At 41.4% G+C, this 14945-nt stretch overlaps 2 protein-coding genes across 6 annotated transcripts in view; one reads left to right on the top strand and one right to left on the bottom strand.

Annotated features, from left to right (window-relative positions):
* The window catches only part of gdpd5b (glycerophosphodiester phosphodiesterase domain containing 5b), a 44426-nt gene extending 36250 nt beyond the window's left edge, over positions 1-8176 (top strand). For 2 of the 5 annotated variants that reach the window (XM_029279460.2, XM_020644589.3), the window contains 8 exons: positions 1186-1336; positions 1682-1903; positions 2587-2744; positions 2836-2983; positions 4278-4360; positions 4998-5012; positions 5994-6106; positions 6850-8176. In XM_029279460.2, the coding sequence (XP_029135293.1) occupies positions 1186-1336; positions 1682-1903; positions 2587-2744; positions 2836-2983; positions 4278-4360; positions 4998-5012; positions 5994-6106; positions 6850-6935 (976 nt within the window). In that variant the 3' untranslated portion in view covers positions 6936-8176. Of the gene's footprint in view, positions 1-1185; positions 1337-1681; positions 1904-2586; positions 2745-2835; positions 2984-4277; positions 4361-4997; positions 5013-5993; positions 6107-6370; positions 6633-6849 lie in introns of all 5 variants that reach the window. The other 3 variants (XR_002278308.3, XR_010667131.1, XM_020644590.3) reach the window with 3 other exon arrangements.
* Positions 8177-9164: 988 nt separating this feature from the next.
* On the bottom strand, positions 9165-14489 carry hspa13 (heat shock protein 70 family, member 13). Its single transcript, XM_020644614.3, has 5 exons — positions 14311-14489; positions 13875-14215; positions 12827-13040; positions 11509-11676; positions 9165-11231 (listed from the first exon to the last, which is right to left on the bottom strand). The coding sequence occupies exons 1-5, from the start codon at positions 14333-14335 to the stop codon at positions 10660-10662; spliced, it is 1320 nt and encodes a 439-aa protein (XP_020500270.1). The 5' UTR covers positions 14336-14489; the 3' UTR covers positions 9165-10659.
* Positions 14490-14945: the final 456 nt, after the last annotated feature.

Below are 14945 nucleotides of genomic sequence, written 5' to 3'. Positions count from 1 at the left end.
CACAGTCAAACTGGGCCTCTTGTATTAAAGAGGACATAGCATCCCCCTCCTCCACCTTTTCAAACAGTCCCCTGTGGTCTAAATGAAACATCTGTGCTGTGCTTTGGTCAAAATATAACATGAATCAAGCATCAGAGGAGTTTTGTGACCCTGTATAAACCAGCTCTCTCAGAACGCTCCGTTTTGGTGTGTGTGTGTGTGTGTGTCTCTTTAAATGTAATGAGCCCCCCCTGAGTTTTCCCAGTAGACATCACTCCTCTGTAGTAACAATAAAAATGGCAGACCTGTGTGAAATTGTTGTTCTAGGCTGGAGGTGGAGTCCATGGGTGGAGATATCAGGGGAGGGGAGGGAATATTTTTTTTTTACCAGAATCCCACTGTGACATCACAAGGAGAGCACGTTTGAAACGGAGCACTTTCCTCTGCGTCGTAAGACTTGTGCAGACCACAAACAGAAGACTGGATGGGATTATTTCACATCACATCAAAAGAGTAAATAAACACATACTTCGTATACTTTCTAGCATCACAGGACCGAGCTACAGCAACTGAGAACAAGCTTCAGTGATGCAGCAGCAGATCAGTCTATCAGCAGGCTTTAGATGGAGGCATGATACCTCTAATATAATAATGGGAGCTGACAGAATCACAGAGACACACTTGGAGGAAGAGGGAGGAAGTGAGGGTGGTGGTGGATGGATAGTGAAGTGGCCATGGTTTATGATGGATAGAGAGAGTGCATGTCTACTGATGCATGTACAGTTATAGAGGATGGGTGATGGAGAGGGAGAGGGAGAGGGGGAGAGAGAGAGAGAGGAGAGAGAGAGAGAGAGAGAGAGGGGGAGAGAGAGAGAGAGAGAGAGGGGGAGAGAGAGAGAGAGAGAGAGAGAGAGAGAGACTCTAAAAAGGTTGAATGTGTGGTTGGTGCGAGCCGCTGACAGGTGAGCTTTTGACTGTGCTGAGTAAGTAGACTTGACGACAGCCCAAGCGATCGTTATATATCTGTTGATTATAACCATTTTTTTTAAATTAGTTTTGTAACCATCATTGTGTACTGATGCCAAGAGCACTCAGTCAGGACTTCAAACATAGGAGTCATAGATTTCCTTTAAATCATTTCATCATGCTGAACCTCTTCCCCCCCCCCCCCCCCCCCCCCCCCCCCACTTGTCTTTTGATCACCAGTGAGGATGGAGTGCCTTTCCTGATGCATGACCACACCCTGCAGAGGACCACAGATGTACAGAAGGTTTTCCCAGACAGAGTGACGATTGATGCTTCCTATTTCAACTGGACGGATCTGCAGCATCTCAATGCAGGACAGTGGTTCCTCAAGGTAGTTCTGGGGTGATGAGATGAAATATTTAACTATTTTAAGCCTTGTGTCAGCTATGAGTAGTTCAGTGTTTTGTGGTAAGGGTCATTAGCCCATTGAGTCATGAGACCCTTCCTTTAGTTTCTTTTAAATACTGCAATCCAATGATGACTTTAAACAATTCTCTCCTGTCAACTAGTGCATCAAAAGCATTTTGAGTATTTAGAAAAGCGCTACATAAATCTAATTTATTAAAACATTATTTGTGTGTCAATTAACCTTCAACCTGCATGAAGTACAAACTAGTGTCTAGAATTGAATGAAAACACTTAATGAACAATGTGCCCCTCTGTCCCTGTGTTTCAGGGTGACCCCTTCTGGACTGTGCACATGCTGTCCCCACACGAGAAGGATCTGATTACCAACCAGAGTGTGTGCAGCCTGGAGCAGCTTCTGAAACTGGCTTCCTATCACAACACCACAGTGGTGTTTAGGCTGAGGAGACCTCCTCCAGAGCACCCCTGCCATTACAGCTGGATCAATGATACTCTACAGGCTGTGCAGCAGTCTGGCATTCCTCAGAGCCTGGTAAGTATATAGGAGTTGAATGCTGATGTCAGCTCCTAGACCCAATCTGCATCATGAACAGTCCTGTCCTCTCTCTTAAAATGAAAAAAGGAATCCAGCAATAATGATGTTCATTTTTATAGTTTCTCTTTCTCTGTTTAAAGTCTTTATATGTGATTTTTCACACTTTAATGTAATATAAATCAAGTATATCCTCTGAAAATAACTCTGTGAGTCATGAATGTCTACAATGGGTGTAACACCCGAGTCCCACTGTCTGTGATGTTTTCAGAGTTTTCAGAGTCCTAGCTTCACTTTGTTTACATCGCCGGGACGGCCAGCTGACTCCTCCCCTCACATATAAAAGTTGTTTAATTGAGGGACTAGAGAAAAGAAGAATAACATACTGTACTCACTGCTTAACTGTGTTTCTAGATCACGCTCATTTCAGGTAAATTTACATGCAGTGTGAAGATACAAGCATAATAAAGATCGCTAGCATTAGCATGCTAACACAACAATGCAGTGTGAGTTGTTTTGGTTTCATGCTGGTGCTCAAGGGCGACATCTACTGGATCAAAAAAATCACATATAAAGCCTTTAAATAAAAAAACGTTCAGATCCTGTCTCTGTCGAAATGTAAATCTCACACACTTCTAATGAGATAAGTGTAATTGTAGTTCTATGTTTTGTGCTGTTTGTAGGTGATGTGGACTCCAAATGAAGGCAGAGCGATGGTGAAACAGCTGGCCCCTGGTCTGATCCAGACCTCACTGGAGAAGCTGAGTCCTAAGAGTCTAGATCAGTCTGGCATCAGCAGGCTGCTGCTCAGATACAACCAGGCCAGCACACAGGAAATCAGGTCAGGACAATAACACTCACAAAGTTGATATATTACTTCTCATCTAGATGTTTTATTTGAAGACTGGCTGAATGTGTGTGATTACTTTCAGAGACTTCTCCCAGAGCAATGTCAGCCTCACTCTTTACACTGTCAACGAGCCCTGGCTCTACTCGGTGCTCTGGTGCAGCGGGGTGTCTGCAGTCTCCTCAGAGGCACCACAGATCCTTAATAAGGTGCCTTACCCCGTCTGGCTCATGGTAAGCATCCATCACATGCCGGACAGATTTATGTTCTTTGCTTCTTTTCAGATTTTACTTAATTATCAAGCACATTGTCTCTTACTACAATCATCCAGTAGCCACTCTTTCTTCAAGCCTGGAGAAGATCATTTTAGTAACAAGATTTCAAAAAGCAAGTGTTAAAGACCTAAATTGGCTGCAGGTCAGTGTAGATGATATTAGATGTCAGCCGGTCTCCTCTGTTTGACTTAACTAGATTAGCTAATATCAACAATAGAGCCTTGCTTTCAACAGAGTTCATCTTGTCACTTTATTTCCTGCTCCAAGCAAGCTCTCCTCTTCATTTGTCAACACTTATATGATGTCTAAGCACAATAAAAAAGACAGTCATCATATCTGCAGCACATCCTGTAGTGTATAACACGTGCTCAACACAGCTCCTACATTGCACCTTTTGTACATTTTGTGTTTTTTATATTTTATATTTTTAAATTCTATTTTATATATTGTAATATCTTCTTATTCTGTATTATTTAAGTTGTTGCTAGTTCTGCTTTATTTCCTTGTTAATTGTTTAGCACCAATACACCAAGTCAAATTCTTTGTATGTGTAAATGTACTTGGCAATAAACCCTGATTCTGATTCTGATTTCCAGTTCAGGCATATCTTGAAACCTCTTAATACAGTTATCCCCAACACTGTGCCTCTCTGTTATCGTTCCTCTCGCCTCTTCTGTTCAGTGTGCAAGCCTGCTCTCGCCGTCTGTGCCAACATATGGGAACTCTGCATGACAACATGTGGATGATGCCCAGGCCCCCTGCTGTGGTTCAGGGAGAGTTTAGGCTGTTGGGGCATCTGTAATACTGTCTGTTAGAACTGTGGAGCTAAGTCAAGTCAAATCTGCCATCGGGTGTTGTTTATCCCAGTGGAAGTGAATATTAATCCTCAAGGCATCGGATTAGTTTGTGAAATGTTTTTTTTGTTTTTGTGTTGTTTTACATGAGTATATTAAGGATTGTGTTAAACAACATATCCTGTCAGCTGCACACACACTACTGCTTATCTAAAAGAACTGTTCAGTACCTGCATCCCATGTGAAAATAACATTACAATATATTTTTATTCAGTTTATTCCAAAGGTGTGAGCTGATTTTCAGAATTATTTTTTTAAGACAGCTTTGATTTTGTGGCTCAAAACATGAATATTGACATGTTGCTCCACCTAGTGGTGGACTATTACATTGCCCCGTTGATGGTGAAAAGTTTGAACCTACTGTAACTGTTGGTGTGTTTCTGTGTGTGTGTTTTCAGAGACCAGATGAATACTGCCTGATGTGGGTGTCTGCTGACCTCATCTCTTTTGCTGTTGTTGTAGGAATATTCATTTTCCAGAAGTAAGTATGATCACTTTGTATTTGAATAGAAAAGGAAACATCTTTCCTGTTCCTCTCTCTCAAACCCAAACACACATTTTAACACATATTTTAACATATCTTTTACTGCTAAATTACAAACGCCTTTCTCTTGAGTTTAATGCCTCTCCCTTTATTCAGAAGACACCTCTGTGTACATAACTACAAAGCCAGCTCATACATATTAATGCAGCTCCTCGTGCTGTTATTGTTTTTTAATTATTTGCTAATAATGAACATCAAAGAGATGTAAAGAAATCTTCATTATTTCATTACCTATACTTGTGTTTTTTATTGTTTTATGATGTATTTCATCTGGACGTGACAGAGGAGATGTTATTTTAGCTTCACTCCCCTCCTTTATGACTTCTCCTTAGCTGGAGAGTGTGATTTTGTCTGTTTGTGTGACACATTCTAAAGAGAGATGGACCTGCCTCCTGTTGTCTCTGTTACAGTCCTGCCTCGGCTCTGTAGCTTCTGCTGGCTTCTAAACTGACCTCTCTTGTCTCCTGCCTTCTTTTGTCCTTTTTTTGTCCCTCTGCCTCTTCCTCACCCTCTCTCCTCTGCCTGATTCGCATGCTCTTCTCCTCCTCTGCTGCATTCTGGCAACTTCTCTCAGCTATCACATGATCAGGTAACTGGGTCACCTCTCGGGGCCCAAAGTCTTCTCAGTTTTCACCCTCTTTTGTCTTTGACTATTTTCTTTATCCATCATGCTTTTATTCATCAAAGTCTTTTGTCTCCTCCATCTTTGTGTAATTCTTATTCTTTATTTTTCATACTCTCTTTGTTATGACATCAGATTCCTCTCCACCTTCTTTCTGTCTTTTTTCTCTCTCTGCCTCACTTTGTAGGCATTCACCTGAAACATACTGCGATGCTGTCACTTCCCTCTAGAGGGAGGGTCTCTGCCCATGCTAGTCTAATAAAGTGAATGCTTTCAGCCCACATAGCACACAACAAATTCTCAGCATTAAGTCGACATGTAGATTTAAAATCTCTGACCGCATTAATGCTAACGACTAGATGTCCAAATGGAGCTACTGTACTGCATTAATCAGGAGAAGTGCCTTAAGATTGGCTTTACTGATGCTGATGAAGTAAAAGCTTGCTTGTTTGCATTTCTGTTTCTTAATGCCTCTCTGCATTAGTCACAAGTCACTGTGACTAATGGTCTCAAGTTAATTTAAGTGAAATCAAAAGCTGTTCTCATTAAAGCAAGGACGCTGTTTTCACATACAGGAAATAGATTCCTCTGACATCACAGCTCAGTCCAGGGAGGGGGTTTGTGAGCTACCAACAAATGTTAATTAAATGAACACACAACTAAAGTCCCTCAATGGAGTGAAATGCTTTGTTCTATTTGTTCCACAGAATTTTAGCATCAATGCGAAATTGATATTTGCTGAAATGCAAATCATATATGTTGGAAATACTTCGTTAGGCAATTAGTGAAGAAGTAATTACCAACAAGACATTTTTAATAGAGAATTTATCAGCCATAAAAACAATTCTAGGACTTCAGAGGACATGTGTATTTAGAGCAGAGGCAGCAGTATGAAGTTACATAATCACTGTCTAGCAAAGATGTCTAATCAAACATGTGACCCCACAGGTATCGCATGAGCGGTATGCGCAGCTACAACCCTGAACAGATCATGCTGAGTGCCGCAGTCAGGAGGTCCAGCAGAGACCTCAACGTGATGAAGGAGAAACTCATTTTCTCTGGTAAGACACTCAAACCGAGAAGAGGCAGAATGTGTTTTACTCTTGGATGTTTTGTTGCATTCTTGTTCTCATGTGTTTTGGGCTCCTGAACTCATAAACAAACTTATCTCTTTATAATTTACATTTTAATGGCTGATTTAAAAAACAGAGATTTTAGCTTTTTGTGAGTTCCAGGTACCCAGCCAGCATGTTTACTGCATCCCAGCATGATCCTCTGAGTGTCTGTGAATGTTCTTCCTCCTCTTTCTCTTTCCCCTGTTGAAGGTCAACCTCAGTAGCAGCCTTTGTGATGTACAGCACCTCCTGTCCAAGCTACCACCAGTGTGACTTACATTTCATGCATCCATTGCATCTCTCATTGCCTGCCACTCCTCTGTGTACTATGCCCTTCTCCCCCTCATCCATCCATCATCCCTTCATGCACCAAACCTCCCCCATAACTCTCCTGCTGGAGACAACATCATGTGTAGGGGAGCTTATAGACGCCCCAATCTGTCTTGACAGCCTCTAGTGCTGGGGGGCAAAGGTAAGTCGAATCACTGCCAACTGTTAAAGGTTCTACATAGTTTCCATTTCCATTCAGTTTCTCTCTCATGTACTTCTATTTGTTACATTTTGTAATCTCTTTCACCAGTGCTGATGTATGTTTTTATTTTTTCCAACGGTTGTGCTATAAATATGATGATAGTGCAATGCCACCATACTGTACACTGATTTTCTTCTTATCCTTTGGTGCCCTCCAGAGGTGGGGAATGGTGTTGGAAGTGCTGAAGAGCTGTATGCAGACAACGGCTACGACTACTACACCAATCAGGGCATAAACCAGTGATTGGGACTGACCTTTGTGAATCTGCTGTGAGAGACGGAGATGACAAGAACGCTTTGTTTTCACATCAGAGCGAGGTCTGTCCTCCTCTGTCCTCCTACTCATTAACTGACAGATTGCTGTATCTGATGCGGAAAACAAACCACGGCAGTTACATCCTGTACATGCTGTAAATAGTTTTATGTTTTGCTTGTCGGATATGCTGCAACATACACGGGAATAAATGCACTTTTATGAGTAGGACTCGCCAAATCTGTGGCCTCCTCTCTCACATCTAAAGTCTGAGAGGCTCTATAAGTTACCAATGCCTACTTCTTTTAAAGATGTGTTTTCAGATTATTTTGCGCTGATTCTCCAAAGCAGTACCTTGGTTGGTTTTAGCCAATTTACATGATATTAATGTCTTTTTAAAAAGGCTCTTTATTTATGGCTGAATGAAACTAGTACACTAACGGCTCATCATGCTCTCGCCTTCTGTCGACACTCAGCTGCGCTGTTGTTCACAAAAGTAATGATATAAGTATTTATATTTAAAGAGAAAACTTCAAAAGGCAAACGATTAGTTTACAAAAGCCCTGCCTTCTACTCCTAGTGAAATATTCACATGGTGCATGTAAGATAATTTACTATTTTGATAGAGGTTGAATTTCCCCTTTTCCCGACTTTTGGCCGTGTAACAGTAACGATCATATCAAGTAAAAGTGTGCGCGAGCTGTGCTCCCAGTGCAACCAGAAGAACTTGTTAAAATGGTTTGGGGGATGGACTTGTGTGCCGTCTCTTCATTGTAAATGTGAATGTGTTGTTGTTTGTCTTTTTTTAAAGATGTGTATAATGTATTGTGTGTGTATGGCTGGTATATATATTTTTAACCTTGTGTGCAGTTCTATGCTGGGTGAATAACATTTCAACAATGTGAGAGTTATAGCAATAGTAAGGTCAAGATGGAAGTCATTGAACTGCCTGGTAGGCCTCTGAGCTGCAGTTAAAGTCTGTGGTTGATTAGTGTTAACATACACAATGCATCTACTAGCTGGTTGCTGGTGTAAAACTGAATGCTGTAAGGTAACTGAAGTGGGTGCTAAATGTGAAAAAAAGCTCTTAGCTTATTGAAGGGACGCTACAGGTATCACTACAGGCAGCACAGGTTCAAGGAATTGACTTTTGTCGGCCTTTTGTGTTTTTCTTTTCTTACGGTATTACTGTGCCTCAGAAGTAAACATTAAAACAATCTTCTAATACTGGAGTTTTCTTGAAGTGATTTGTTTCTTGAAGGGCATTGTTGTGTTAGCATGCTAATGCTAGTGATCTTTATTATGCTTGTATCTTCACACTGCATGTAAATTTACCTGAAATGAGTGTGATCTAGAAACACAGTTAAGTAGTGAGTACAGTATGTTATTCTTCTTTTCTCTAGTCCTTCAATTAAACAACTTTTATACACGAGGGGAGGAGTCAGCCGGCTGTCCTGACGATGTAAACAAACTGAAGATAGGACTCTGAAAACTCATCATCACAGACAGTGGGACTCGGGTGTTACATCCATTGTAGACAGTCATGACTCACAGAGTTATTTTCAGAGGAGATGCTTGATTTCTATTATATTTAAGTGTGAAAAATCACATATAAAGACTTTAACTCTCCTGGTAGCTTTTTAGCTAGATTATGAAATTGCCCAAGAAAGAAAATGAAAGAGGTGAGAGGATAACAGACAAGACAAAAACTGTGAAAATATTGCAATAAGACAGGGAACTGCATAAACAGCACGGCCAACATGATGCAGCATTTAATCCACACCAAGGCCAAACCACACTTTCCCGCTCGTCCAAACAAGGGCAAGAGGCAAAGAGATGACGAGGTGAATCGGTGTCTTCATGAAAACATTAAAAGGAATCTTCATCTCATACTTCGTCTTCAGTCTTAATTTTGTAAAATAATAGAATGTGAAATCATGAAATGTAAATCCCTATTTAGTTCTGAAAGTATAGTATAAAATTGTTTCACTTCAACTTTCAAATTTCACAACCAAAACTCCGTAGTGCACCTTTAACCATACATTTTAAAATAGGACGATAATAATCACTGAGCTGATGATGTGACCACAGACAGTCCTAACAGCTGGAGGAGCTAAATGTATTCAGCATGTGATGTACTTTGTGAAACATCCAGATATGCGTGACGCACAGAAACAGATCTCGTATAACTGGTCTTAAATAAAGCAACAGTGAACAAGATGAGGAATGACATTTTAATTGACTGAAAAAATCGAAACAGTTTTTTTTTTGAGGTCTCTTGAGTTTCAGTGTGTTCAAATAGAAAAACTCAATAATGATCTCGACGGCAGACTGAATTTGAATCTTAACAAGATGTTGACAAATTCAGAAGTCTGAGTGTAAAAGGACATGTAATAAACATTTTCATTTGGCACTCAAAAAGTTGAGATACTTCTCAAAAGGAATGCAGGCAGCTTCAGTTGTTGTTACTGTATCGACTACTTTATAGAACTATAAAGTTGAGTATTTTATGTTTTCCAAGTAAATCTACTTTCATTCTGGGTGCCCAATATGACGTTCTGTAAACCAGCAAACAGGCAGGAATACACACTTATTTTACAGTTCTATTACATGTTAGGCACCCGACCACTAACAAAGTGTCCATCAAACATTCTACAAATCTGACGCTAACACACAAGGCACCAGAACAACCAGTAAGCAATGCTTTGGTCCTACTGTGACACTTCCAGAGTTGACCTTCTCTACCTATAGCAGCACAAGCAGGTTGTTATACTTCACTTTGATGTGACGTAAAAAAGGTTTCAGTCAGCAACATTTAAATACAATATGCAGTATTGTCAGAAAAAGTCAAGTTGGCCAACATGGAAATTCTCAAAGTGCAACACTGAGCATGATTCATCATTCATTCATAAATAATACAATCTGTATTTTTTTTTATAGACTGAATTATTACAGTACAGCATGAACAGTAAGGCTTTCACAAAATGCACCTCACCCTTCAAACCTCATGAGGCGAGTAGTCGGTATTACATTGAATCTTTTTTTTAAATGAGTTATGTTAACCCCTGATGAGGATGTGTCAAAATTCATAAAAAGCCTGCAAAAGACCTGCACTAAAACACTCTCACTTTCTCTGTCACACACACACACAGATTAAATGGGAACAAATAAATAAATAAATAGATGAGGCTGCAATGGCAAGTCGTTGAGTACTTTGAAGGAATGTCTGTTCCCTGATTTGAACATCATTAAAGGATCTACCATGAACAAGCTTCAGAAATAAAGCCTCAGCAGCTGTGGCTCAGTTTGGTAGAGTCGGTGGTCTCTTAAACCGGAAGGTCAGGGGGTTCGATTCCCAGCTCCTGCAGCCACATGTCCGATGTCCACAAGCTGAAGTCCATTTACCATGTGTCAGTAGGTACATGAGAGAGGGGTCTACTTCCCTTTCCACCAGTGTCTCGTGTTCTTTCCTGCTGAAGCCTCGTGTGCAGCATGATCAGCTTTTACTTCTAAAACTGGTTTGTTCTCTTCTACAGATGGTTTCAGTTAACACACACACATGCAAAACAGTCACATGTTGTTTTGCTTCAATCTCCCGACACACACACACACAACAATGCTTCAACAACAGAAGTACCTTGGGTTTTAAATGATGAGTATGAAACAGTCAGTCTCTGTGGCCTCCCTTTTTTTGGAATAAATAACTGAGTACAGATTAGCTGAAGTTCGTCTTGCGCAGGTGTCTGTTGGGGATTTCTATAGCGCTGACTTGTAGAGGCCAGGAGCCCCCCATGATGCCAGCCTGAATGGCCACCCCTGTAACCACAGCCAGGTCAGGGTCTACTGATGTGTTAGGCTCCTTCCCAAAGAACTCGCTGATCAGCCGTCTGATTCGGGGTATCCTGGTGGACCCTCCAACCAGAACAATCTCATCTACTTCCTGCTTCTCCAGGTGGCCCTCAGTCAACACGGTCTTAATAGGAGCCAGGATTTTCTGGAAAAGATCCTCATTGAGGTCTTCGAACAGCTTGCGAGTGATCACAGACTGGAAGAGAACCGGAGCAGGAGCAGATCCCTCAGACGACTCAGAGCTGTGGAAGTGCAGGGGCAGCCTGATGGTGGTGCTGTGCTGGAGGGTGAGGTTCAGCTTGGCTGCTTCCACAGCCTGTCTCAGACGGTGAAGGTCCTCTTTCAGGGTCAGTGGGACACCAAAGTCCTGCTGGACTTGCTCTGTGGTGTATTGGAGCAACCTCTGGCTGAAGTCTTGACCTCCCAGCTTGTTGTTGCCTGCAAGAAAAAAAAAAAGTCCACTTAAGGTTAGGGCAGACGGACGCCGACACAAACGCTTGAAGGAATCTTTATGTGTCCTTTTCTATCACAAAGGTATCCTTAAAATCCTTAATTCTTTCCCTGATTTCAGACTCTATCCACTATCCTATCTCTACAATAAAGGCACAAAAAGCCCAAAAATAAATCTAAATGTTTTTTTATTTTTTACTAACTTGACCTTCAAGGAGGGGGTGGGGGGGGGGGTCCATTACTAGTGAAGACAGAGAGACATTACCTGCCATGGCTCTGGTGAGAAACATGCCTCCCTGTTTGTTGAGCAGAGAAACATCCAGGGTCCCTCCCCCGAGGTCGACCACCAGCACGTTGAACACGTCCACCTTGTGCAGGCCGTAGGCCATCGCTGCTGCTGTGGGCTCATTGATCACACGCAGGATCTCCAGACCTGCAGGACAAACAGGAGAGATGTTCAATGACCTGGACTGAGAGGTATGATTCTAATGCAGTGAGTTATTATTCATACACATTTACACACTGATGACACAGCAGCAGGAGCAATTTGGGGTTTAGTGTTTTTGCCCGAGGACATTTCAACATTTCAATCAAACTTTATTTATAAAGTACCTTTCAGACAAATTAAATTGCAGTTCAAAGTGCTTTACAAGAGTACAGAAAAGTTATTGACGAAAAAGTAGTTTAGAAAATCATTGAGAGACTAATGCACACCAATAAGAATTTTAAAAAAAGAAAAAACTGCAGGAGATGGGGATCAAACCTCGTGTTGAGGTGACCATCTCAACCACTGAGCCAATAATACAATAAAGTTTAGTTGCAAAGGCTTTAGCTTTTATCTTTGCTTTGTCTTTCACAGTGATACTCAACCTGAGGCTCTTGAGCCACACGTGGCTCATTCAGGACTAGTTGTGGATCTTTTAGATCCTACTTGAAGAAAAAAGGAATTATTAAAAAAAGGAAAACATTGTCAGCAGAAGTTATTATTTGCAAATCATGTCACTGTGTTTCCCACACATGTTTTAGGAAAGAAAGAGGTTTTTTGATTGTGGCTCTTACGGAAATATTTTTTGGTCAATGTGGTTCGATGGCTCAAGTTTAACGATGCTGAGTACCACTGGTCTAAGATGTAATGGTACTAAACCCCACAATGACCTTCCTAGTGACATACAGAGGAAGAAACAAAGACCACCGCAGGGAGATTTTACACTCTGCTTTGTCAAATGACCTACAAGAAGAAGATATACTTTATTAATCCCTATAGTCTCATCAGCCCCACAGTCAGTAAAACATCAGAGTAATGTGAATGCTGAACTGTTTGTGTTACATTAATGTCCACTGGACTTTAAAAATGTATCTTCCTTACATGCACTCTGTGAGTAGTTACACACACTAAGATGTTTTCTCATAGTCCATTTGTGTTTTTTATTTTTTATTTTTTATATTTTACATTTTTAAATTCTATTTTATATATTGTAATATTTTCTTATACTGTATTATTTAAGTTGTTGCTAGTTCTGCTTTATTTCCTTGTTCATTGTTTAGCACTAACACAACAGTAATGAAGTAACAAGAAAACTGACCAGCGAGGTTGGCAGCCCTGACCGTGTAGTTCCTTTGTCTCTCGTCAAACTCTGCAGGCACAGAGATAACAGCTTTTTGGATGGGCACATTGAGCTGCCTCTCTGCCATCTTTTTCATCTTCAGGAGCAGCCTGGAGCCAATGAACTCTGGTGTTACAGTGAAGGTGTGGTTGGTGAAGATCTCAAACTCTGCACTTCCATTGTTGTTCATCACCTGGGAGAGAGACAGGAAACAGTGAGGAGGGAATGTTAACATGAATAAAAGCAAAGAGGGCATCTAAATATGTATTGTTGTTTATTTCAAGAGGAGCTACGTGAAGTTAATCAATGACTCCACTGTGAGAAAATGAATGGATCAAAATGTGATGCTTTAAATCGCTGCTCGCTTACAAAACAGAGACAAAAACGTCTCCTCCTTACTTTAACTCTCTGATCCAGGTCTACACTCCCTCCCACCCTCTACGCTCTGCCAATGAAAGGAATAGACTCTTCTCCTCTGTCGCCCCCCGGTGGTGGAATGAACTTCCAAACTCCATGTGATCTGCAGAGTCCCTCTGCACCTTTAAGAAAAAGCTAAAGAGCCAGCTCTTTCATGAATACCTACTAACTTAATGATGATGGTCTCCATATTATTGATGATGATGATGATGGTAATGACGATGGTTTTTGTTTGATAATGACGACTTATAAGATGGTTTCTATACTGATTAGAGCTCTCAAGAACTGCCATCAATGTTGTGCTTTGCCTCTGGTCACTTCCTGTCAGCATCTGTGTGTCCAATCAGATTCAAAGCTGATCGTTTGCTCTTACTGACATTGTTCCCTTTTTTCTAGATCCTTGCTTGTGTTGTACTTACTCTCTGATTTGGATAAAAGCTCCTGCTAAGTGAATTGTAGAATTAAATATTTGTACTGATTGCTGGTTGGGTCTAAAGAAACAATGCTGGGAACCACAGCTCATGGGTCAACCTGTGTTTTTCAAATGCCCCCACAACAGATACACACGTTTTAAATACACATGTTGTGTTCTTGTCCCGGGATGACCCACCTTAAATGGATAGCGAGCACTCTCCTCCTTCAGGACCTCAGACTCAAATGCTTTTCCTATGAACCTCTTGGCGTCATAGATGGTGTTCTGTGGGTTGCAGTTCGCCAGGTCCACGGCTTCGTGTCCCACCAGCACCTCTGTGGTGGTGAAAGAGACGGCGCTCGGGATGCTCTTCCGTCCCTCCTGGTCTCTGATGATCTCTACCTCCCCGCTGCCCGGCAGGAAGACCCCGACAGAACAGAAAGTGGTCCCGAGGTCCAGGCCGATCACTTTCGGTTTTGGGGGTGGTAAATACTGCTGGCCCAGATACCCAGCCAGGAACAAGGCCAGAATCACCGAACCTGTAGCACGGCAATGACAGGTGGACCAGTCCATTTAGTTCATGTGTGAGCATCACGGCGGCACCGAGAGAAAAGAAAGATGGCTGTCAACTTACCAATCATGGATATTTCTCCGGACATTATCAGACCAGGTTCCGAAACCAATCAACTCCTAAAATGTATCTGATACTGGGCTAAATGATGTCCGGTTTCACAACTGAGTGAAGCAGAAGGGAAGTTTTCAGAACACCAACAAACTACACGTCAACTCTACGTGAGGACTTGTGAATCCTGGGTAATGTAGTTCTTACGGAAGTTGTTCTGTGGACGTTGCTGGAAGTACATGTTGCCTTTTTACTTCACTACCCATCACTCCTAGCGACATTGCAACGTAATACGGAAGTTTCATGACGTAACCATGTCTTCAGCCAACCAGACAGAAGGAAGCGGTCTCATGTTTTATTTCACCGGATTTATGTTAGAAAGTTTTGGTTTCTAAGAAATACATTTAAGATGGGTGTAGAGTTTGATGATATTTGATTTACTGTCGTACTTTTACCCAGATAAGATGGAAAATATGCTCTATCTTATTCAATTATTTATTTATTTTTTTTAAATAGTCTGACTCCTTACCAACTGTCCATCACTTAATTAATTAACTGAGACAATATAGCACAGTTGCTCAGTCTGCAGGGACTTGGGTAGAGAACTGGAGGGTTACGGGTCCATGGGCGGTTCTAGGCAGGGGCCA

Source organism: Labrus bergylta, chromosome 11, assembly GCF_963930695.1.
Source record: "Labrus bergylta chromosome 11, fLabBer1.1, whole genome shotgun sequence".
In the NCBI taxonomy this organism is placed as follows: Eukaryota; Metazoa; Chordata; class Actinopteri; order Labriformes; family Labridae; genus Labrus; species Labrus bergylta.
The sequence above is the reverse complement of the archived record's forward strand: the minus strand, read 5'-3'. Positions and strand labels throughout refer to the sequence as shown.